Below are 24455 nucleotides of genomic sequence, written 5' to 3' on the forward strand. Positions count from 1 at the left end.
GCTGAACCTATACCAAAGACTTTTCGTTGTTTATCCAATGTACTGAGACACAATGAACATTCATTGCTGTCCAGAGGTTTAGTATTAATATCTCTTTAGGCAACTGTAAAGTAGGATTTTACATGTCATATAAAAAGGCATCCCAGCCTAGTCCAGAAGTTGCAAAAAACTTATGCTCCAGAGGGAAGAGCCTCATGCCCCATAGTCTGCAAGTGTGGCTATTCAAAGTTAAACCTTTGAACACCAATTCTGAGCAGCAAAATACCCACCCCCCCGCCATGTCCTGATTTTCACAGATGCTTTGCCCTAAGTGAAAAACAGAGTTTGTGGCATGCATTTAAAAGTGGAACTATTTGGCAGTAAAACAAAGGCAAAGCCAAACAAGTCACAGATTAGAAAATACAGCTTTAAGATACTGTGTTGTGGCTGAATTGTGAGGAAGCACAGGAAAGCCAGTGATCAAAAAACCAGCAATGATCATCTTAAAATAATCTCTCTTGGCTTTACTTTTTGTGTGAGCTATGATCTAAGAATTTATCTTCAAATTCAGAGCTCGTCGGCACATCTGAAAAATGTATATAATTTCTGTCACCATGTCAAATCCAAATCTGAATTTTCTTTTTCCCATTCCATTGTGCTGCCCAATCTCTCTAGGCCCATCTGGAATACCTCATAAGCCTCCACAAGGTGAACCAAGAATAACATGGCAGTGGTTGAGGAAACACATACAAATACAATATTCTGAAGCAGCAGGAAACTCTGAAATGTGACTAATCACAAGAGCGTGAAACTTCCTGTTTAAATGGGTCATTTATTTTCTTTTTTTGTAAGGTTTATACTTAAAGCCTCAGTGAACTCATGAGATTAGAGCTGTATGAATTAACTGCAAAGAAAGAATAATGCTAGCATTAGACTTTAGTGGAATATCAGGTATTGATTAGCTAATTCTAGAGATCTGGGAACATGAAGTCCTACATCTTATAACCAGTAATAACTGCACTAAAATGTCATGAAGAATTGTGTGAACAGGGAGAGCTATTCCATGTATCTGTGTATTAGTGTATGAGAGAAAGAAAGAACAAGATCTAGGGAGCAAAGACAAATATGAATGAAACAGTGATATGGTTAAAGGTTCTTGCAGTGACTCACAAAGCTAAAATAAAATTTAATTTCCTGTGATAAACGGAAAAGCAACAAAGTGTTCATCTAAAAAATTATAACTACACTGCTGAGATGATTTATGATTCTGTGCATACTTAATTCCAATACTTAAGAAATTGTAAGAAGACTTCATAGGAGTCAACAAAAGTCCACACTACCTTACTTAATTTAGCAAATATGGATTTAAAGAAGATTCTAGAGAAAGTTCATATATTCTTCATTAAAGATTGAAATATTAGACTTCATACTTCTCAATCTAAATTAAGAGTAGTGCAATTAATTAAAAAAATAAAGACAAAACTGCATCAACAGCAATTTTTATACACCATGAAGGTGAAAAGAAAAAAAAAATGACAATTTTGTTTAAAATCTTTCATGGGACATTTTTTTTAAAACTTGGAAACCGAGCTAGCTCTAATGGTGTACAGAATTTATTGGACAATTATTACTAGCCTTGATAGAGTGAAAGAAAGTCCTGAAAATTTTCCAAGGCATACAAAAAGCATTCTTAACAAGGGGGACTACTATGAACAGACGGGCATGAAAATTCATATATTTCTAGGTTTCTCATCTAAGAGTCAGTACTTGACAGGGTATTAGACCTAGTCAAATGAAAAGTCCCAGAAGCCTTGTTCTCCTACTACATCTCCCAAGCATCCCAGCAGAGCTGCAAAACTTTAGAGAACTATAGAAAATTCATACAGACTGAAGGCAGACTTACAGACCTTTGGATCCAGACTGCAGAACACACTCACAGCGCCATCTTTGTATGCTTATTTATTCAGCTATCTCTTGCTCAAACACACACACACAAAGTAAATGTACACACAAACAATATGACTACCATCTAATGAAACAATTCTTACCAACTTTAGAGAAGAAAGAGCAAGAGCGATTACCATTTTGCATAACTTCTAATTCTCTAGAAGATTTCCAGATACTATATGATTTGTATGGCAAGCTGAGAAGCAAATAAAATTGTTCCGAACTGTAACTAAGTGTCATAGTCACATACAGTCCATTCTCCTGGAATAAATAATATTTATTTATGTATTAAACAAAGACAAGTAACTGGCAAGCCTGCATAAACATCTTTGTACTTACAGTGCCAGGTCGCGGGTATGGAATTCTGCCCTGATATGGAATCAGCTGGTGGTTTGGGCCCTCCTTGTGTGCAAATGGCCCATTGAACACTGTCTGGATGTCAGATAGATGATACACACACACGGCTGAGCCTTTAAATATGGAGCTGGGAGACAGTAAGAAAAAGTTAGTATTGCAATCTACCAACTTTTTATAGCTTTTCTATCATTTTGCATGGTCCAGTAATGAAAAATACCTCTAAAAGAATATATTTAATACAATTTAATGCTTCTATAGCATGGATTTAATACATTTTAAATCACCTAATTTAGCTTCCCAATATACACCATTACTCCTTAAGACCTAGAACATTTTTGAACAGTGAACTGAAAAAAAGAGGGAGGAAAGTACTACCCTACTGGTGCAATAAGAAAATTTCCTAATGTTGAATATAAAAGAAATATAATCTGGCCCCAGTTAAATCAGTGGCAAAAATATTGCTGACTGCAGTGAGACAAGAGCTTTATAAACTTTGTACTGCCAAGTTCAGCACAGGTTTCCAGAACTCCTTACCAGTGTATTAACCACAAGACCTCCATGAGCCCCCTAAAATATGTGGCTAAAATATTTAATCAAAACATCCAGCACAATTACAGTGGGTTAGATTATTACAATCAGTTGCCAGCTTTTCTAGGCAAAATGGGGACAGGTTGTGAGTGTAAAGGAATTACTCCTATACAGTCCTCATACCCACCCACAAAACTGGTTTTACAAAGACCCTTTCAAAATGGTTGAAGTTTGATGCTTCCCGAGGAGAACGCAGGGAGTCACCTATGAGAGGGCAATGTTTTTTCACTGCTCTGGATTCAGCAGTGGTCTCAGATACTTCCTTAGCCAGCACAAGCCCTGAGTGGCCTCCATCACCCCGTGATGATGGAAGGAACTGGGGGAATAATTTCCAGAGTGATGATAAGGCTGACTGGAGTGAATTAACTTTTTTTTTTTTTTACTGCATATAAGGTTTGGGATATTTATTCCACATAGTGGGAACTCCAGACAGTCTGAAATCTGCCTGATGTTAAATGTAGGATTAAGACAATCCAAATAACCCTCTGTTTTCAATTGAAAAAGAAAAAGAACACTCCAGAAAAAAAATTGAAAACATTACACATAGTGTCTAAACAAGGAAAGTACAATCCACATTGCTCTCAGCTATATATGGATTAGCAGGAGGAACCTTTTAGATGGATTATGGTATTTGTGGAAATTTTAGTAGGTATTAATAGGATTTAAGAAATGTATTTAATCTTTCCAGATGTTTTATGTTAGATTTACAGCAGATTATGCCACCAAAATAATTTGCTTCAATATTACTTGGTTTCCTTATGTGTGGTTTAGATAAATGTACTAATAGTTATTATTTGGTGGGATGCTTCTGTCCAGTTATTCTTGAGTTGGAAGTCTACAGAGGTGAAGATAAAGGAACTGCTAAAGAGTAAAAATCATTATGATTGCTGTATTTAACTAGGTAACGCATCCAATCTATAGTCAAACAAAGAGAAAGAAAGTATACACCATGTGGTTCATGATTACGGAAACGCATGAGTGTAAAAGCTTCAACAGAGAGAAAACAGCTTGAGAGCCAGGAAAAAGTGAAGTTTTCTCTTTGTTGTCACCTTATATGGTCCTGTGATTTGAACCTCATTTCCACTGCAGGAATACCAGGAGAATTAGGTAAAAGTGTTCCCAGTTCAGGCATGTTGCATCCACAACCTAATCATAAGTGTGGTTTTACTACTAAACATAACCTCAGCATTTTCTCTTTTTGTGCAGTAGGAATCGTAATACGTAGACAGCACCAGATGTTTACAAGTTATGGGATTCTTTTTTCCCAATTAAATACCATAAAATCATATTTTCCTGGCTGGTTCACGCATTTGGGAAAGCAGATCCCTGGATCCACATGAAAAAAGACAGAAAAGTGTATTGGGAAAAATATTTTTTCATGCAATGATTTTTTTACTAGAAATTGCCATTAACAAAATTACTAGTAATAAGTTAAATAATCTGCTACTTTGATGAAATAAATTAAATTAAACTTAAAAAAAGCAAAAAAGGTCTTTGAAGTTAAGTAATAGCAGTTCAATAACACAGGATGGCCTATCAGAAATCAGTAAGCACTAACTATTCCTACTCTGTATACTAGCACTACATAATGAGGGCAAGAGAAAAGTGAAAAAAATAAGGGTAGAGATGGCAGAATCTGTTGGTCCACCTGTCGGTCTATCTTTGTGGAGAGTTTCAGCACGGTAAGCCATACGCCCTCCATGGCCCTCGGGAGCTCTGAATGCTTTCTCAACTGGACAGTAAGCGAGTACTACTGACTGAAAACAGGGAGCTTAAGGCTGCAAGAAGGTGATCAAATGCCATGTAAGCCTGTCTTTTTGTAGCCAACTGAAGCCGACATGGGTTATTTGCCATCTGCGCAATCATCTGCCAGTGAGAGACTGGAAATGCTTTGTATGGATTCATGTAAGAATTCCCAGTTTGATCCTTCAGGGTGCTGGATGTCCTTCAGGAGGTGTTAATTGCTCTCAGATGCCACATGAGTTCACTGCATTGAAGTCACTTAGCTTTCCGCTGCTGAACAAGTGGCCCTCCACCGAAATGTTTTCCCAGAGCCAGCTGACAGTAAGTCAAGGAGCAGTTTGCTCCAAGCAGCACAGCTCTAGCACGGATACCAACAGCAACAACACTGAGACTGTTATTCCTGCGTGCAAACGATGGCCACAGCAGACAGACAAAATCCATGACCACAAACCATCACTTTCATTTTTCATATAGAAAATTGCGCAGTTCAGAAAGGTCATTTTTTCCTAATCTCCCCTTTTACCTTGATGTTGTAAAAATTCCATACACAAGCGTTGTTCTGGGGTTATCTGTCTCTAAAAGAAACACATCCTCTGTAAGAAAGAAAAGGAAAAAGAAAAAAAAAAGAAACATTTTGAATACTAATACAAACTTTGTTTTCCAGGTGAATTTATGACTTTATTCCTGATGAGGTCAACAGTAGTTTTGTCTCAGACTTGAATGGGAAAAAGCAGATTTATGTTATGAATGGACCATATGCACCAATCTAGCATTTGAACATTCAGAAACTGTTTGGGAAATTAACTCCCCACCACCTAGCCTTATGAAGACAGAAGGCAAAGATTTTCAAATACGTTCAGGATCCATGCTGCACATTTCTCTCAGCTGGATCTCATTCCAGCAGGTTGTTCAACAGTAGGCAAACAGTTAAACTGCAGTAGGTCAAAGACAGAGAATTCCCATAGATGGATGTAAGGCAAAGCAGGACAATTAGGTGTTTTATCATCCAGTCCACACTCTAGCTGCCCTCACCAGCTCATTTTCAACATGATATGAATGACACGCAGTGTTGCAGTGAAGACACCGAGAGATGTAAACCTCCCAGCTTCTACTGTATAGGGATTTATTGGCTGCGCTATGCAAAACTGTAACTACTCACTGAACTGAATTTGCCCACCTTTACCTCTGAGCTGTCGATTTTTTTTTACACTTCAATGAAAAATACCTTAATCTCTGACGTTTCTCCTTTTTAATAACTATAATCAAGCTACCTCTTCAACTTATTTTACAACACAGAAAAAAACTGAATTGTTTGAGCTTTTGATCATAAAACATGTTCTTTAGCTTTCCATTACTTTATGTAGCTCCTTCATTAACCCTCTGAAATTTTTAAACATTCTGTTAAATATGGCAAAATCAAAAGACTTCACCATGCAGGACTAGCAGTGTTACACTCTTCTGCATTATACCTGAATTTCCAGCTGCATTTGTGTTCTTACTCTTTGCTACAGGGTTGTACTGGGAGCCCAGGATGAGAACATTGTCTCCTATTCTGATGGTCCTCCATTCTGTCATACAGAAACTAAAAGCAGTTACCCTACCACTTTGTTGAAGAGGACTGGGCTGCTAAATCACAGCTCTGAAAGATCAGTTGCTGTGGCAGTGCTAGGAGGCACTGGGAATTTCTGAAAGTCAGTCCTCCAAGCATCTTACATATTCTGAGTTACAGCAAGTTAGGATCTGCTTCTAGGCCCATCAGGTTCCATCGAAACATTGAACCAAAGCAAGTACACCAGATATTTGTAAAGATATAAAGTCAAAAATACTCCAAACCCCATTAGCTGTCATGAGAATCAGGACTAATGACAGAGAAAAGAGAAAGAGATTACAATGAAGAGAAGGTCAGAATCCGATGCAGCCCCAGTGTGGGGCCCATTAACTATTTACATTATTTATATTTATACTAATATTTATATTCATACTGATATTTATATCTGTATTTATATTTATACTAATACACATACCAGACCTTCCAATGCCTGAATTTAGAACTGTGACTTTGTATGTTACTTTGTATGTTATGTTTGTGGACAATATAGAATCTGAAACTTTCTGATAATGCTTTTTGGCACTTATATATCAAGACATGCATGTATTAATTCCTTATACAGCTGGTGACGATGGTATAGATTATTCACTGCATTCATAGTATTATTGCTGGTGCCAGTAACAGGATTTTTTAGTATTATCTTGAACTATCAAATTGAGGCCTCTATCAAGTGATCAAAAATGAAATTCTGTATTGCAGAAAAGCTGTATGTTACACAGCGGTATAAGAAACAGTTTCAAAGAGATGTATGTTAACAAAACTTTATCATAATCCTAACTAGGAGAAAATAACAACAGACTTCACTTACATGTTCCCTTCCAAATATTAGTTCTTAACGTGCATAATTCCTTTACATAGTCAAGATTAATTACCTTTATTTAAAAGATAATTATAGTTACCCAGAGAGATTTATGGAGGATATTTTAATTTCCTGTCATAAAACGACAAGGGGAATTTTGTCATGAATTTCTACAGGGCCAAGATTATACTGTCAACAACTTGACTAAGGAGCTGTATGAACATCAATAATTTAATATGCACAGGGTGCAGGATTTAGATAAAACTTTTAAGGGATTTTCTTGCCATACCTAATTCATCAAAGTATGTTTCTGTTCCATCTTCATCCATTACTGAGCATACAAGTCTTGCTTTCAAAAATGTTGTCCACTTGTTCACGAGACTACGCTGACCACCTGTGTCATTCTGGAAAGGAATATTACTTTCAGAAAAGAAACACAACACAGCTAACATTTTCCAGGGCTTTCCCACATTTTCCTCAGGTTAATTTGACTCACCATCTAGACAATTATGCTGGTTTATTCAATATAAAAAATAGATAAGTCCAATCCAAATCCCCTCGACTGAACACTCCAGATACAGGAAAAAACAAGGACTAGTTTCCTGAGCAGACTTGCTGTGCTGGGCTAGCAGGCTTGGGAGGGTTGGGCAGTAGATTTTGTGCAGCAGCACTGTGTGTAGGTATGATTGGAAGGGACTGCAGAGGTCTGTATCACACCAAGTGTGGAGAAGTCCATGCTACCTCTAAAAGGTCTAATAGTCCTGTGGAGGGATGTTTCTTCTAGTCCTGAAAGTCTTTCAGATGCATCTGACTGAGAAAGCTGTACTGGCCCATGAGATGGATGACCTGAACTAAATTCAGAAATGATGGGTAGCATGGGTCAAGCTAGTTTTGCACTGTGGCAAGGTGTTGATATATGAATATGATGGTATACAAGTATACAAATATGACTGGCTCAGGTTTATTTCATTGGCTTTGGTATTCTGCCACTGACTTCAGTGTAAGCCTAAACAGGCTGAGGCCTTTCAGAAATCATCTGGACTTCATTATAACAGTAACAATAACAAATACAGCTATGATTGTGTAAAATGTCTTCTTACAAAATATCCAAAAAAGCCTTTGGGCACCCTCACAAAAATACAGAAAACAGAGATTATAAAAGAGATCACATGGCTCACCATATTGCTAGAAGAGTTTAACAAAATCCCATACATGCCCTCACACCCATGCACAACAACATCACAAAGCATCAAATTCTAAAGAAGACCCAGATTAAAGACAAGGAATACACAAATGCTCACAATTATCTTCCTGAACCTTTCTAAAAGAAGGAATGAAAAGGCTAGCAGCAAGTGTGCATTTATAATTTTGCTCTCATTAAAAAAAAATCCATTTCACCAGAGATATTAATAGCTGCCTCAATCATTTTTCATCTACAGTTGATTATAGATACAAAAAAGGAAATAGAGACAATGAGGAGTGCTGTGATCGTAAATTAATTACTGCACAGGAGTAGCCATAACTCCTGAATTTAATTCTCCTGTGCACATTTTTAAAGTTAGGCTCAGGCTCAGGCATACATAAATGCAAGAACTCAGAAAGGACAGATAGTGTAAAAATGAAAACATTATTTGAAAGTTAAATCAATCCATTTAAAAGCTTGGCTCTGGTATTTCCAATGTGTTTCAAGGATTTTGAGTGTATTTGTGTGTGTGTGAAAGACTTCTCTGTCTTATAGTTCAGTTTTTCTAAGCAAAGAACACACCTCATTCTTACAAAGGACAGCAAGTTTGGAAATTCAACACTGGTAACTATTCTGAGTCAGTCAAAAAAATACACAAATTCCTGAATCTCTAAATTTCCATATCATTATAGGTATAGCCAGATATACATAACATGTTCAGACTCTAGCTGTGTGTTCAGTAACAGCTCTTATAAATTATGAATGTGGAAGTTGAAACAGGAAATTTGTTTTGAATATAAATCAAAGGCTTTTCAATCATTTAGTCTTTTAGCTTATCATGTCACACTAGCAGCTTGTCCCAACAACCTGGCAAACAAAACAGTTCTTACTGGGCATATTCTTGCAATCATTGAGTGAATTTGCTTTGTGCTGCCACTGTTGTCTGTGAGTCTCTCTTTGAAGAAGAAGTAGATTTTGGCATCGTTGGGGTCAGTGCCATCTGGGATAACATGAGCATCCACAAAAATAGGCTCTGAAATGAAACAGTGTACCAAAAAGATGAAACCAAAAGATGTATCAGTATAATCACAGAATCACAGAATCGCAAGTGTTGGGAGGGACCTCAGGAGATCATCTAGTCCAACCCCCCTGCTAAAGCAGGTTCTCCTAGAGCATGTTACACAGGACTTTGTCCAGGTGGGCTTTGAATATCTCCAGAGAAGGAGACTCCACAAACCCCCTGGGCAGCCTGTTCCAGTGCTCTGTCACCCTCAAAGTAAAGAATTTTTTCCTCATATTCAACTGAAACCTCTTATGTTTCAGTTTGTACCCATTGCCCCTTGTCCTGTCTCTGGACACCACTGCAAAGAGTCTGGCTCCGTCCTCATGACATCCACCCTTAAGGTATTTGTATGTATTGATGAGGTCCCCTCTCAGTCTTCTCTTCTTCAGGCTGACCAAGCTCAACTCTCTCAGCCTTTCCTCATAGGGGAGATGCTCCAGTTCCTTAATCATCCTAGTTGCTCTCCTCTGGACTCTTTCTAGGAGTTCCTCATCTTTCTTGAACTGGGGAGCCCAGAGCTGGACACAGTACTCCAGGTGGGGTCTCACCAGGGCAGAGTAGAGGGGGAGGATAACCTCCCTCGCCCTGCTGGCCACACTCCTCTTAATTTTCCAGCAGGTCATCCCCCAGCCTGTACTGGTGCATGGAGTTCAACCTCCCCAGGTGCAGCATTCGGCACTTGCCCTTGTTGAACTTCATCAGGTTCCTCTCTGCCCAACTCTCCAGCCCGTCCAGGTCCCGCTGAATGGCAGCGCAGCCTTCCAGTGTATTAGCCACTCCTCCCAGTTTTGTGTCATCAGCGAACTTGCTGAGGGTACACTCTGTCCCCTTGGCCAGGTCATTGATGAACAAGTTGAACAAGACTGGGCCGAGTACTGAGCCCTGGGGAACTCCAGTAACTACAGGCCTCCAACTGGACTTTTCCCCGCCGATCAGAACCCTCTGAGACCTGCCATTCAGCCAGTTCCCAATCCACCTCACTGTCCACTCATCCAACCCACACTTCTTGAGCTTCCCTATGAGGATGTTATGGGAGACAGTGTCAAAAGCCTTGCTGAAGTCAAGGTAGACAGCATCCACCGCTCTCCCCTCATCTACCCAGCCGGTCATGTCATCATAGAAGGCTATCAGATTGGTCAGGCATGATTTCCCCTTGGTGAATCCGTGCTGGGTACTTGTGATGATCTTCTTTTCCTCTGCTTGCTTGGAAAGGACACCCAGAATGAGTTGTTCCATCACCTTTCCAGGGACAGAAGTGAGACTAACCGGCCTGTAGTTCCCTGGGTCCTCCTTCTTGCCCTTTTTGAAGACTGGAGTGACATTGGCTATCCTCCAGTCCTCAGGCACCTCTCTGATAACGGGACTCTCTTCTGCACACATTTTGAAAACAAGTGGTGATGAGTCTTCTGTGCAGAGGTGGATCAGCCTGAATTAGCTGAAGCTAGCAATTCATTAAAAAAATCTTAGAATCAAGCACCCTAATTTAAGGCAATGTCTGATGCATTAGACGTGGAGAAGTCATTTCCCTAGAAGTCAGATTGTCTGACCACTTGCCATCTGAAAGGTTTTCGCAGACTTTCCCTTGAACAGTTTGGTTCAGTCTTAAGGCAAAAAGGCCATCAGGTGGGGTGGCCTAAGAGGTTGGCTCATGCAGTGAACCCTTTACATCTGTGCTTTGTCTACAATATGTATTTACACACATTTCTTCATGGTTCAACTTCATCAGTTAAATTCAGAGAAAAGCTCCTTAAAAGGCAAGCTCTTTATTTTAAACAAACCAAAGCAGACTCTCTGTGAAACACATTAAAAGCTCTGGTAAAACAAAGGCATCTCACCACTCAGCCACTTGGAGTTGTGCTGGTCAGTTCGCACTGCATTCCTCTTGGTCAGACTCCGAAAAATGGCTGCATCTGTACCCATGAAGTCAATATACATTCCTGAAAAAAGCTCTTCATCTGCAAAGAATTGAAATGGAGGGGAAAAAGCAAGTGCATTGTTATGGATTTGGGGAAATCTGGATTTACTGATCTATTTTTCTTTTAAACTCATCAGCTCTTTATTTACACAGGAGCCTATACAGATACATATTGGGTCACAGCAATGGGGCTTCCCTCTGATTTACAAAGACACAATCTAGAATGCATGAGAATCATCAGATTTTTCTTAAAGACTTAGGGAACTGCGTAATTAAATGTAACAGCAGAGCTGCATGTGTGGTGAACCCTTGAGAAGAAGTTCAGTTGCTCAACTTTTACTGCTAAGGATCACTGGAAAAATCAGGCTAGTCTTATCAAAAAGAATCACATTCAATTTTTTAAGTACGTACTTCAAAAAGCTTTTTTTGTTGTTACGGGAGTAGACAAAATGACTGGGCTGAATTTATTGCTGGTGTAAACTGGCACAACATCTATTGTAGTCAATGGATCAGTGCCAATTTTTTACCAACAGTATTGTCAAGGCTGCCCCAGGCAGACTTAAGCTGACTTCAGTATTGCAGAGGCCAGACAATCATATTATTGAACCTTACACAGAGTAATACGGAGCAACAATCGTCCCCTTTTATGTACATGCTTCTAAGTATAGGCTCATTATGCTTGAACAGAATTAGACACGCAACTCTTACATTAACAGAACTATGAACTGCTCCCCGTGCAGGGCTGAAAACAGTTCATCAGTCAGGATGTATATCTGTGTTTGCGTGAGTCTGTGTGTGCATAAATACACGTATATATGATTAGAATTATAATTACATATACTTTCATTTTCTACTCCGTGAATAACCAAGCAATTTCCACTGACTAATGACAATGAAACCCCAGAGCAGAAAACAGTAGCTAAAATAAACTCTAACTCTCGGAGTGGGAGTGGTGGCTGAATACATTCCAGTACAGCTGGGTCCTCTGATTGATGTTTTTGTCTGAATTCCTGGACTACCCAGAGAGTGTGGTCAAGCTGGCAAGAGTCACAGGTTCAGAAGCGCTTGAGGCTATTTTTATGCTCCCTCTGTGTGTGTGTGTGTGTGTGTGTGTGTGTGTGTATCAATATAGAAGACTGTTAGCTCAAGAGAGAATTAAAACTCTGGAGATTTAGTTTTTCTGCTGCTGGCTAGAGCCTGAACTGAACCCCTGCAGACCATCCAGCAGCCACTCTTCTGCTCTCATCTCTCCCGGTGATGACAAGATTCACACGCGGGGGATTTAAACAATGCATTCGCTGCATGTCTGTGAAGCATTTACTTCCTGAGCATGTCTTGACAGAATGATGTTAGTTCTATACTGATTTATAACTGATTTTGTATATTGGCCTTATTGCCTCAATCTGTCAGAACTTTATTCTTATTATGAAATGAATTGTCTGAAAGAGATCAGGCTTCTGGTTCTCACTAAACATTATGTACTGTTCTATGCATACATAGCTATGCACACACTTTAACAATAGTACTACACTATGCAATTTTAATCCTATTAGGTATCAACACTACTGGTTATGTCTTAAGCATTCCTAGCGTCTACTGGCTAATCATGTATCAGATGATATCCGTCAGCTCCACTTCCTTTTGGTTAAATTCTTAAATTCCGCACAGCACTTGGTCTGCACAGCACAACTAGTTCACACTACTTCTCTTTGTTACTGGGGGAATTACCGAATTGATGAGGTATGTCTGCTTTCATAAGTATGTCAGAGTCTTGGTGGCGAGAGAGACATGCATCCTGCACATTAGTTATGCCAAGCTTCTTCAAATGATATTTTTCATTGCTTTGATGCAAAAGTATCTTTGTACAATAGCAAATTGTACCAAGTTCAAATTTGGTTTTATAGCATCACTTTGCTCTGAATGGTGAATCAGCTTTCCAGCTGTATTCTAGGCTGGTGATGCCCAAGATTGCCAAGAAATTGCAGCTATATTTAAAAGTGGTTCCTTTGTTGTGGAAGAGTTATGCAGTCTGACAGTATTTCCTATCTTCTAAAGCAAGGGGAAGGAATTCCTCCTGCAGAAGAATGCTCAAAGGAAAGTCCAGTACATGGGCTCAGTCCTTGCATTTTAACTCCAGCTGTGATTTACAAAATCTTCCCTTTTTCAGCATTGATATTGAGGCTAAATTAATTCAAGCTTAATGTTTTTGAAGTGACTGGACTTTGTAGTGACAGGGAGAAAGTATAAAGCTCAATCTGTGGGACTCCTTTGAAAAAGAATGTGACCTTTGTGGAATAATTTTAACTTTGTAGATGAATTATGTCATGAAAGATAAGTCAAACACTAGGGAAGGTCTCTTCAGTCATAACTGAGAGATCAAGGATAATAACGTAAAGTCTACTAAGATGAACAAAGCTGCCATAGATCTACTGTAGAAAAAAATCAGCTTACTGTATATACAGTAATTCATAAACAGTGCACTTTAATGGTGTTTCATAAAATCCAGAAGGAACAAGGAAAAGAAACTTTTTTTTTTTTACCGGCAGTTGATTTCACTTAATAATACCAGAAGAGCAATGAGCAGCAGTGGATTAATCCCTCACTGACTTTGAACAAACATTTTCTTTGCACAGTCAGTGTCTGTAAACACTGACCACAGATCACTGATGAGATGAAGATACAAGTGCAGCCAAGGTTCAGAGAGGTATCTAGGTAGTATTTGCCTGTCTTCTAAAGGTGCTTCAGTTCATATCTCTGTGAATGAAATTACTTGTCCTTTGTACTAAATATATTTGCAATGAGGAATGAAAAAAAAAAGCTAATTTATATTGCTGTTCCCTTCATAGCTGAAAATACAGCAAGGAGTAGGCACATGTTGAAAAATCAAGGCTTTGGCACCAGAAGACTGTGAACCTGCTGCAAACGTGAAACATCAGGTTACACTAAGTGTACATAATGTGCCTCCTGGTTGGAAAAGAAAAAAAAAAGAAAAAAGACTTTCTTTTAATGAGTGCTTAGGTTGCACAAAGCGTATGCTCCCTTTGAGTTTTCACTTAGGTGTGCAATAGGCACTGCAGTAATTATTTTTATGGGCTATATCTCACAGTCACTGAGTACAGTCACCACCAATTCACAGGATTATTTGCGGTGTGTCAGTTGTATCACTTTCTGGCCCTTCAACTGGAGGAAAATTGCAAAATTGGTTGGGTATAAAGCCAAATGAAGAATGAAGAGCCTTCCAATAGCTGGTGGGCTCTACAACAGAGATGACAACAGAAATGAAATTCAAAGTAACTAAAGTCTTCAGGCTTTCTTTCCCTGGCTACACTGAGATTTTACAAATAATTAAATGAGACACAAGTGCTGTCTAGGATGAACAAGGTCAGAAACTGTTCAAACACAAAATGCTAGACAGGGTAATGCAAAGTTGAAACTAACCCTGGGAAAAAATGTGTAAGCTGGAAAAAGGACAATTTTTTGTTTTCTCTTTCTCTCTCTCTCCCTTTCAGCAGCTTATTTCTGCATTTCATTTGTACACCCTCCTTTAGCTTCATGTAAACCTTGAAACAAGGATGGACCCAACTCTTGTGTCCATCTCCTGGGAGGCTGAACTCTGTGTACAGCTTGTTTTGGGCATCCCGTCAGTCCACACCATGCATGATCATATCAGTTTAGACTTCAGCAACTTGGAGTATTTTTACTTACTGATCATAACAGACACCGTATTCACATTAGGGTTGAAAGAACAGCGTCCCTTTCCTGATTCACACTTGGAGTCAATCTTGAAGATTTGTTCCTGCAACGTAAATTTGTGAGTCACTTCTCATTTCAGAAACCATCAGAGGTAAAGTGATTTTTATGCGTGGCTGTTTCCAGCATTCACAATGCTGCAAGCACTGCTGGGCACTTTTGCTGTACTATCAGCAGTTTAGCTTTCCTATTCAGAATTTCATCATCTTTTTAGACAACTTTTTCATTGGTACCCAGTTATTTTCAAGACTCTTGTTATAAATTCAAGACACTGAAACAAAGAATTTTTCCCTCTAGCTCACTTACGCTTTGGAGAAGTTGATTGATCTCTGCAATAATATCTGTGGAGATTACTTCTGTGTTTTTGAAGTTATTTATCCTTTATTTGCTGAATACATGGTGATACTTATACTAGTCTAGGACATTATAACAAAGCTACCAGGACAATAATACATATTAAATAAAAATGTCTTATGACAACGTCCTGGTCATTTGGTGACAGTATAAACCATTTGCTCTTTACTGAGCTATCAGACCTCCCCAAACCCTCTAAATCATACTTCTTTTCTTCAATACTATATCTTCAATTGTGTGTACAGCTCCACAGTGTTAGATGTGATATATCAATGTCTCTTGCCATAGCCTGAAATCCCTTGGAAATTTTTTGCTGTTTAGAAATCTTGGTATGGGGCTTTGTTTATATTTTATGTGATTTATAAATAGGAAATACTTTAGGAATACAAAGCAGAAGCAACCTGGACTACAGCTTGAAATACAAACAGTCTGAATATCTTTAGAAAATTCACCTGTTCCGGTGCATCTCTTCACTTCTTGGTTCCCAGCAATACTGAAGAGCACAGTATGCTGAGCAAGAAGGGACTCTTGCATCCAAGTCCGTTCCTTAAAAACTGCAGCCAGTAATGGCAGAGACATCCATCCAGAGCACATCAACTCGTGTACCATTGGGTACCAAACAAATAACTTGCTTCTAGCCTCCTATAACAAATTTCTAATCCTTAAGGCCAAAAGACACAATTGCAAGGAAAAAACCCTCCCAAACGTAAAACATTTCTGTTTCAACAGGAAAATGTAGCTCACAAAAATTCCAAAGAAAGCCTCCTGTGATGTAGATGCAGCAACTCTTCATATTCTCTTTAACAACTAAGGTAAATCACAGGGGAACAGGGATGCCACACAGATCACTGAGCAGTCATTTAGTGACAGTGAAAGGAAAACTGCAGAGACATCCATCCAGAGCACATCAACTCGTGTACCATTGGGTACCAAACAAATAACTTGCTTCTAGCCTCCTATAACAAATTTCTAATCCTTAAGGCCAAAAGACACAATTGCAAGGAAAAAACCCTCCCAAACGTAAAACATTTCTGTTTCAACAGGAAAATGTAGCTCACAAAAATTCCAAAGAAAGCCTCCTGTGATGTAGATGCAGCAACTCTTCATATTCTCTTTAACAACTAAGGTAAATCACAGGGGAACAGGGATGCCACACAGATCACTGAGCAGTCATTTAGTGACAGTGAATGGGAAACTCCAAAAACCTGAAATGCTCAGCCACACCAGGAATTTTTCATATCCATTATCCCCTATCTCTTTTCTCCCTCTTCTGTTTTTCCTAATTTAATAACAGAGATCTTATCTATTGTTTCAGTAATAAGCTCTCTAAACAATGTGAAAACATAAGTATGAATTTCTAATACAATCCTGTTGGTTTTTTTGTTGTTGTTTTATTTCTAGATTAATATTCAGCTTGATGTTAATCCATATTTACTATATCATACCACTATTTACCAATTCAAAATGCCCATTACTGCGCTATTAAACTAGCTCCAGGATTACACTTGATTTTCATATATATTAAACTACTTTTTAGTCTATAATTAATTCACATAATGATTACATTTCCTTCTGTTTGCATTTATTTTGACATTAGAATATATTTGGGTGACTAAGAGAGTCATTACCAAGGACCAAAGTATCAAGTGTGCCAAGCAAGAAAATTAATTATATTTTAACCTCTGTTTCAGGGAAAAGGGCAACATTCTGCTTCATCAATGAAACTGCCTTTTTGGTGAGATTATGTGGAATCCTGGAGACAAAAAGAGCAAAACAGGCCCAGTTCTTATGATTGTTGGATATGAATCTTACTGTCAGGCTTCTAGAGAAAAACAGATGTGCTTTCTAAAATACCCATTTTCAATGTGCAAAAACTGCCTTCTGTGCATGGAAAACTGTACTAAATTAAAGGTGAAATGATAAAAGCAGAGCAAAAAGTGAGTTCTCGCTAGTCCCATCAGCACTACATAGTTCATTCTGCTCTATTAATTAGTCATGCACTGATATATATGCAAGGAGTTCAGAAGGAAATGCTTGGGTTTAAACTGTTATGCTATTGTTGGCCTGTACATTAATGGCTTTAAGCATGCGATTCCTACAGTCAAGTGTCTGACAGACTCCAGACGTCTGAAACAGCAGTTTATTTAATCAATTGATCATGGGCATGTAGCTATACAGACAGTCCAAGTGAAGTCAGTTCTGCTCTTCCAAGACATGTATCTTTATTTTTAACTTCAGAAATTTAATATCTTGCATCATCTGACAAAAATCCTAAAATATTGACATTTGGAGTTCTCTGGGCTACAGTACTACTGCTTAAGCTGCACTTATATTGCACTAATAAGAGACAAATGAGATCACTTTCCATGTTTTAAATTGTTTATCAAGAAATAGGATAATGCTGAGGAAAGCTGACCTCAGTTTCAAAATACATCAAAATAAGTTAATGCAGACTCTGTTAACCAGAAGGATGGATTTACTTATTCTGTTCTTCTGGCTTGTGCTTTTACATGCAGGCCTACAAACCTCTCCTTTTAGACAATTCATTAGGACTAAAGGTTCAGTGATTCAGACTACATACTCTGGTAAGGAGCCTGGAGCCAGGTAGGGATCTACTAAAAGTGACTGAGATCATCTCATGCAAACCTACCTGGAGAAACAATGATTTATCACCTCCCTGGAAACCTCTGAAGTAGTCTTGGGTGTTGGCCAGAATTCCCAACCCACTCCCAATGAAATCGGTGATGAATTTCCCAGTCTCTTCCCTAGGAGCCAGCCCAGCTTTTAAAGCTGCCATCACATGGCACAACTCCAGGTAGCACTCTCTGATCTTCCTTCCCAACACATCTGCTTCCACATTATACAGGAAAATATACTGCACACTCCTGTGCCTGCAGACATGAATCTGACCCAAAAGCTACTGAGGTGCGGGGTCTCGTGTAAGTGCTTTTCTTTCTCCTTCTGGTTGCTTAATTTATTACCTATTACATTTGCACATAAACAAACATTTCACTTTCATATCAGGAAACTTGGACAATATCCTTATGAAACATCTGGTACTTTGTATATTGAAAATATACAGTGAAACTGAATATAGAAAAACTGGAGACCTATCTAGAGAAAGTAAGATTTACACCCTGGAAGGTCCCACAGCAATGAGAAGACTTACCAACTTCATCCTGGCAGAATCTACTGGGGCAAAACTTGTGCAGCAGATGAAAGTTACCTGCACTGGGATTGCATCTAGTGGGTACTACGCTGAAGTCCAGCAAACCTTCACATAGCTGAATACTTAGCCCACTGAAGGCCTTCTCCCAGGAATCAGTAACACATGGAAGTTATAAAAAGTGGACTGCATATTTTACTTTTTATCTAACTGGCTATTTCCTTTCAAGTATTTCTTGGCAGTTTTTCCAACAAATAGTAGGAATGAATTCACCAGACAACGTCAAAAAAAAGGAGTAGCAAATGTAGCCCAGCATTCGGTATGACTGTGGAATTTTGGACAAACATCATATCTGAAGTATGGCTTTTGATCATGGCTTTGCTTGTTGCTGGTAACAGGTCAGAAAACTATGGACCTTTGTACTTTTTTGATTTAATATGAATGAAAGAACCCATCTGGATCATTGACTTTTGCATTTTCAAAATCTTGAGTTTTGTGTAACAGGAGTAAGATCCACCAAAAACTGAGTGGATAAAATGAGAAGAGTCTTACCTCGGACCTGCGTCCTCTGTTGACATACACGCACACGGGGCTGAAGGCGCCGCTGCCACAGACATACAGGTGCGTGCGATTGTACGACTGTATCACACGCACAAAATTTCCACAGCCATGCTGCAGGGAAGACAGAAAAAAAAAAATTTCACATTGGCAAATGTTATTAGATGTTGGGAACTCTAGGGAATAGACACGGTTTATTATTTTAATATTATCATGAAAACCGCTACTGATTTTGGTAGTCTCAGGATTTGAACAGCTGTAGATTTCTGTTTTCTTTTCATGCCATTTTTCCTAGTCTGGGAACTGGGCATTGATAGGGCATTAAAGAGGAGTTACAGAGGAGTGCATGTAACTTTCCCATCTCCACACAGCAATTTAATTTTCATGCACAGACTTCTCTGTACCTTGCATAGGAAGAAGCAGGGCCTCTGCAGGAAAACAAGAAGTAACCTTATGGAGTTTCTTTAAGGACACCTCCAATACAGTCTTTTATTTCCCCTAATGTTTTCATCATAGCTGGAGATAATTAAAAGACAAAGCAAGCCCAAATCTCAGATCCCATTATTTGTGTAAAAAATTTTTTTCCAAAACACTAAAACTCTGAACAACACAAAGCAAGTTTGCAGTAAATTGTTGCTTCATATTGAATAGTAACATCTTCAAATCAGCATGAAAATTTGTTAAGTGTCACACAGTTTCACAGCATCGGATTTACAGTTTTCTCCTTCTAGCACACACCTTTCTTCTCTTGCTCTTTCCTTTTTTGACTATGATCAACTGTTAACATACCTTAGGTTGAAAACAGATTTTTTTTCTGAATATTTTTCTTACTGAGATCCCAGAACTGCCTTCATATTCAGTCATCCGAAACTGCACCAAAGACAGTGAGAACTGCATGTGTTTTCTGAGCACGGGATTGGAAACTGTGTCATCAGTCATCTTCATGGAAATCAGTAGAGTTAATCCTTGTTCACTTTTAGACAATTCATTAGGACTAAAGGTTCAGTGATTCAGACTACATACTCTGGTAAGGAGCCTGGAGCCAGGTAGGGATCTACTAAAAGTGACTGAGATCATCTCATGCAAACCTACCTGGAGAAACAATGATTTATCACCTCCCTGGAAACCTCTGAAGTAGTCTTGGGTGTTGGCCAGAATTCCCAACCCACTCCCAATGAAATCGGTGATGAATTTCCCAGTCTCTTCCCTAGGAGCCAGCCCAGCTTTTAAAGCTGCCATCACATGGCACAACTCCAGGTAGCACTCTCTGATCTTCCTTCCCAACACATCTGCTTCCACATTATACAGGAAAATATACTGCACACTCCTGTGCCTGCAGACATGAATCTGACCCAAAAGCTACTGAGGTGCGGGGTCTCGTGTAAGTGCTTTTCTTTCTCCTTCTGGTTGCTTAATTTATTACCTATTACATTTGCACATAAACAAACATTTCACTTTCATATCAGGAAACTTGGACAATATCCTTATGAAACATCTGGTACTTTGTATATTGAAAATATACAGTGAAACTGAATATAGAAAAACTGGAGACCTATCTAGAGAAAGTAAGATTTACACCCTGGAAGGTCCCACAGCAATGAGAAGACTTACCAACTTCATCCTGGCAGAATCTACTGGGGCAAAACTTGTGCAGCAGATGAAAGTTACCTGCACTGGGATTGCATCTAGTGGGTACTACGCTGAAGTCCAGCAAACCTTCACATAGCTGAATACTTAGCCCACTGAAGGCCTTCTCCCAGGAATCAGTAACACATGGAAGTTATAAAAAGTGGACTGCATATTTTACTTTTTATCTAACTGGCTATTTCCTTTCAAGTATTTCTTGGCAGTTTTTCCAACAAATAGTAGGAATGAATTCACCAGACAACGTCAAAAAAAAGGAGTAGCAAATGTAGCCCAGCATTCGGTATGACTGTGGAATTTTGGACAAACATCATATCTGAAGTATGGCTTTTGATCATGGCTTTGCTTGTTGCTGGTAACAGGTCAGAAAACTATGGACCTTTGTACTTTTTTGATTTAATATGAATGAAAGAACCCATCTGGATCATTGACTTTTGCATTTTCAAAATCTTGAGTTTTGTGTAACAGGAGTAAGATCCACCAAAAACTGAGTGGATAAAATGAGAAGAGTCTTACCTCGGACCTGCGTCCTCTGTTGACATACACGCACACGGGGCTGAAGGCGCCGCTGCAACAGACATACAGGTGCGTGCGATTGTACGACTGTATCACACGCACAAAATTTCCACAGCCATGCTGCAGGGAAGACAGAAAAAAAAAAATTTCACATTGGCAAATGTTATTAGATGTTGGGAACTCTAGGGAATAGACACGGTTTATTATTTTAATATTATCATGAAAACCGCTACTGATTTTGGTAGTCTCAGGATTTGAACAGCTGTAGATTTCTGTTTTCTTTTCATGCCATTTTTCCTAGTCTGGGAACTGGGCATTGATAGGGCATTAAAGAGGAGTTACAGAGGAGTGCATGTAACTTTCCCATCTCCACACAGCAATTTAATTTTCATGCACAGACTTCTCTGTACCTTGCATAGGAAGAAGCAGGGCCTCTGCAGGAAAACAAGAAGTAACCTTATGGAGTTTCTTTAAGGACACCTCCAATACAGTCTTTTATTTCCCCTAATGTTTTCATCATAGCTGGAGATAATTAAAAGACAAAGCAAGCCCAAATCTCAGATCCCATTATTTGTGTAAAAAATTTTTTTCCAAAACACTAAAACTCTGAACAACACAAAGCAAGTTTGCAGTAAATTGTTGCTTCATATTGAATAGTAACATCTTCAAATCAGCATGGAAATTAAAAATTTGTTAAGTGTCACACAGTTTCACAGCATCGGATTTACAGTTTTCTCCTTCTAGCACACACCTTTCTTCTCTTGCTCTTTCCTTTTTTGACTATGATCAACTGTTAACATACCTTAGGTTGAAAACAGATTTTTTTTCTGAATATTTTTCTTACTGAGATCCCAGAACTGCCTTCATATTCAGTCATCCGAAACTGCACCAAAGACAGTGAGAACTGCATGTGTTTTCTGAGCACGGGATTGGAAACTGTGTCATCAGTCATCTTCATGGAAATCAGTAGAGTTAATCCTTGTTCAACAGACTACACAGTTTATTTTTATTTGAAGATATTTTCAGTTTTGGTTCAGCAAAAAAAAAATACTGCAACATCTGCAAACTGGTGCATACTTGTAGGTACTTTGGAGTTCACAGAAGGAGTTTCTCTACAGGGAACACTGCACGTCCTCAGTTAAGTGTTAGCTGTAGCTATATCAGAAAAATCCTTTAACCCAGTCAAAATATATTGTTTCTCTAAAGCTGAGGGCTGTTCCTAAATGTTTCCATTTTCTCATATCCAGCTATCTTAGCTTGGCTCAAAGATGGCTTTAGTAATATCTTGCTATCAAAATTGTGTTTTTCTCAGCAGTACTGCTAGTCTACCTCACAGCTGCGGAAAGGAAGAAGGACAGCTAAAGGTATATCACTAGCTTATATATGTCAGAGTGTAAACTGATGCCTTCTTTTCTTGCTGTTTGCAAAAAATTTTTCTAGAAGTCTCCTAGATAAAGGATTACATGCTGAGAAATATCAGAATTAAAGTCTTCAGGGATCAGGACTGGGAAACAATGTCTACTTGAACAGTAGCGGTACGTGGCATTTGCTACTCTGCTTCAGTACCACGCCATGTGCTTCCCAAAGTGTCCATGGCAAGAACAGAGGGGTGGTTCGATGAATGGCTCTTTTCTTTAAGGACAGCCTTCTGGGGTAACCACCTGACACATACTATGTCTTCATGTCTCTTCACTGATGATTTACAAAGAACACAAGTTGGCTGAATACTAACATTCTTATATTTAATGCTGTCCAGAAGGAAGACCATTTTATGATCTTTGAGCCTTTGCCCATCTCTCTAGTGCTGAACCACTGAACTCCATTTGCAATTTGCTACGTGATTAATCTGGGTACTGCACTGTGACTCCACAACCCAACAAAGCAAGAAACTGTTACTTCAGAATATATTCTGTAGGACTGCCATTCAATAGCACCTATGCTTCAGTTTATTTCCCCTTCCTTGATACTGGAGTACTTTGTGCTTTTACATCAGTCTCGTCTGAGGTGACATGAGATACTTGTCTTTAGGATGGATGTTAGTCAAGGGAGGTGGCTAACCTGTAGATATTCACACACTATCGGTTCTTCTCTTGGAGCTGATACCAAAACTCACTCAGAAGCAGTGTCTGGGGAACTGCCTTACTGTAGACATCTGAAAGTCAGTCATCTATGCCCTAGGATCTCATCACCGTAAATGGAGAGAAATAAACATGATACTAATGTAAGCATTCAGTTTAGCCAGGAGAATATATTATGTAGAGGTGACAATTTCTTTTCAGTAACAAAAAAGGCAGCCAAAGATGACAAATTCAGACACCAATATTTGTCTAATGGTAGGGCAAACGCACCCTCCCCAAATCTCCTTGGAAAATAATTAGCTGATTGCATAAAGTCCTTTACTGGCTGCTCCAAGTCTATCTGTTCCTCTTTTACCTTGTGATAATCACTATTCTCTGACAGGCCAAACGTAATCATGTATTCACTCCCCCCCCCCCCCCTTTTTTTTTCATTCAGAATTCTTAATTCTTTTGAATTCATCCTCTGTTTCTCCCATTATTATCAGGAATGAAACTCACAAGAATGCTATTAAAATAGAACTATAAATTTTAAGTTGCAAACAGTGATTTAGCATCGGGTTCTCTTTCTCATTATTTCACTGAGATTTCAATAAGACACATCATTGATTTTAGTGGGAGTAGCAGCTGCTCCTCAGTACCTTTTTTTTTTTTTTCCTCTTTTAAATTCTTGAGGACAAATACTAAGAAACTTAATGTAAACTCTCAATTTTGGAGCTTAATTTTTCTGCTGCAATGCACAGTTGGGATTAAAAAAAAATCAGTTAAAGTTGATGCACATGGACATTCTTAATTAACTACGTTACAGGATATTAGCTGTACCTACAATTAAAATGTTGTGAAAACAAATTCTATCCAGAAATCTCTCCACTAATGCAGCAATGGGTACTTGAATATGATTAAAAGCTAGGAAGGTCTCACCACTAAATATCCAAGATTAAAAGTTCTTTGGAGAGTCCAGTACTTAGTAGTGTCTTAGGGTTTTTTTCGCATGGATCACATATTTTGCGTACTATTTTCTGCTTAGTGCATCATCTCAGTTTTTCCCTTTTTTGACCTAGAAGAGTGTCATTATATGTTGGAAACATGACTGAGACGAATGAACTTTTGTATTTCAAAGAAAAGAAAATTCCTTAACTGTTCTATCACGAGTTGATGATGCAGTTAACTTAGTAACTAGGGTCAATGTTAATTGCCATTAACAAAGCT

At 38.7% G+C, this 24455-nt stretch overlaps 1 protein-coding gene across 1 annotated transcript in view; it reads right to left on the reverse strand.

Moving 5' to 3' along the window:
• Nucleotides 1-24455, reverse strand: part of SEMA3C (semaphorin 3C) — a 122014-nt gene that overhangs the window by 24647 nt on the left and 72912 nt on the right. Inside the window, exons 5-11 of the mRNA XM_009645656.2 lie at nt 19006-19125; nt 14889-14979; nt 11104-11223; nt 9096-9238; nt 7312-7426; nt 5138-5207; nt 2266-2410 (exon numbers count right to left, since the gene is read on the reverse strand). Of these exons, the coding sequence (XP_009643951.1) occupies nt 2266-2410; nt 5138-5207; nt 7312-7426; nt 9096-9238; nt 11104-11223; nt 14889-14979; nt 19006-19125 (804 nt within the window). The remainder of the gene's footprint in view (nt 1-2265; nt 2411-5137; nt 5208-7311; nt 7427-9095; nt 9239-11103; nt 11224-14888; nt 14980-19005; nt 19126-24455) is intronic.

Source organism: Egretta garzetta, unplaced genomic scaffold, assembly GCF_000687185.1.
Source record: "Egretta garzetta isolate BGI_Z169 unplaced genomic scaffold, ASM68718v1 scaffold148, whole genome shotgun sequence".
Lineage (NCBI taxonomy): Eukaryota > Metazoa > Chordata > Aves > Pelecaniformes > Ardeidae > Egretta > Egretta garzetta.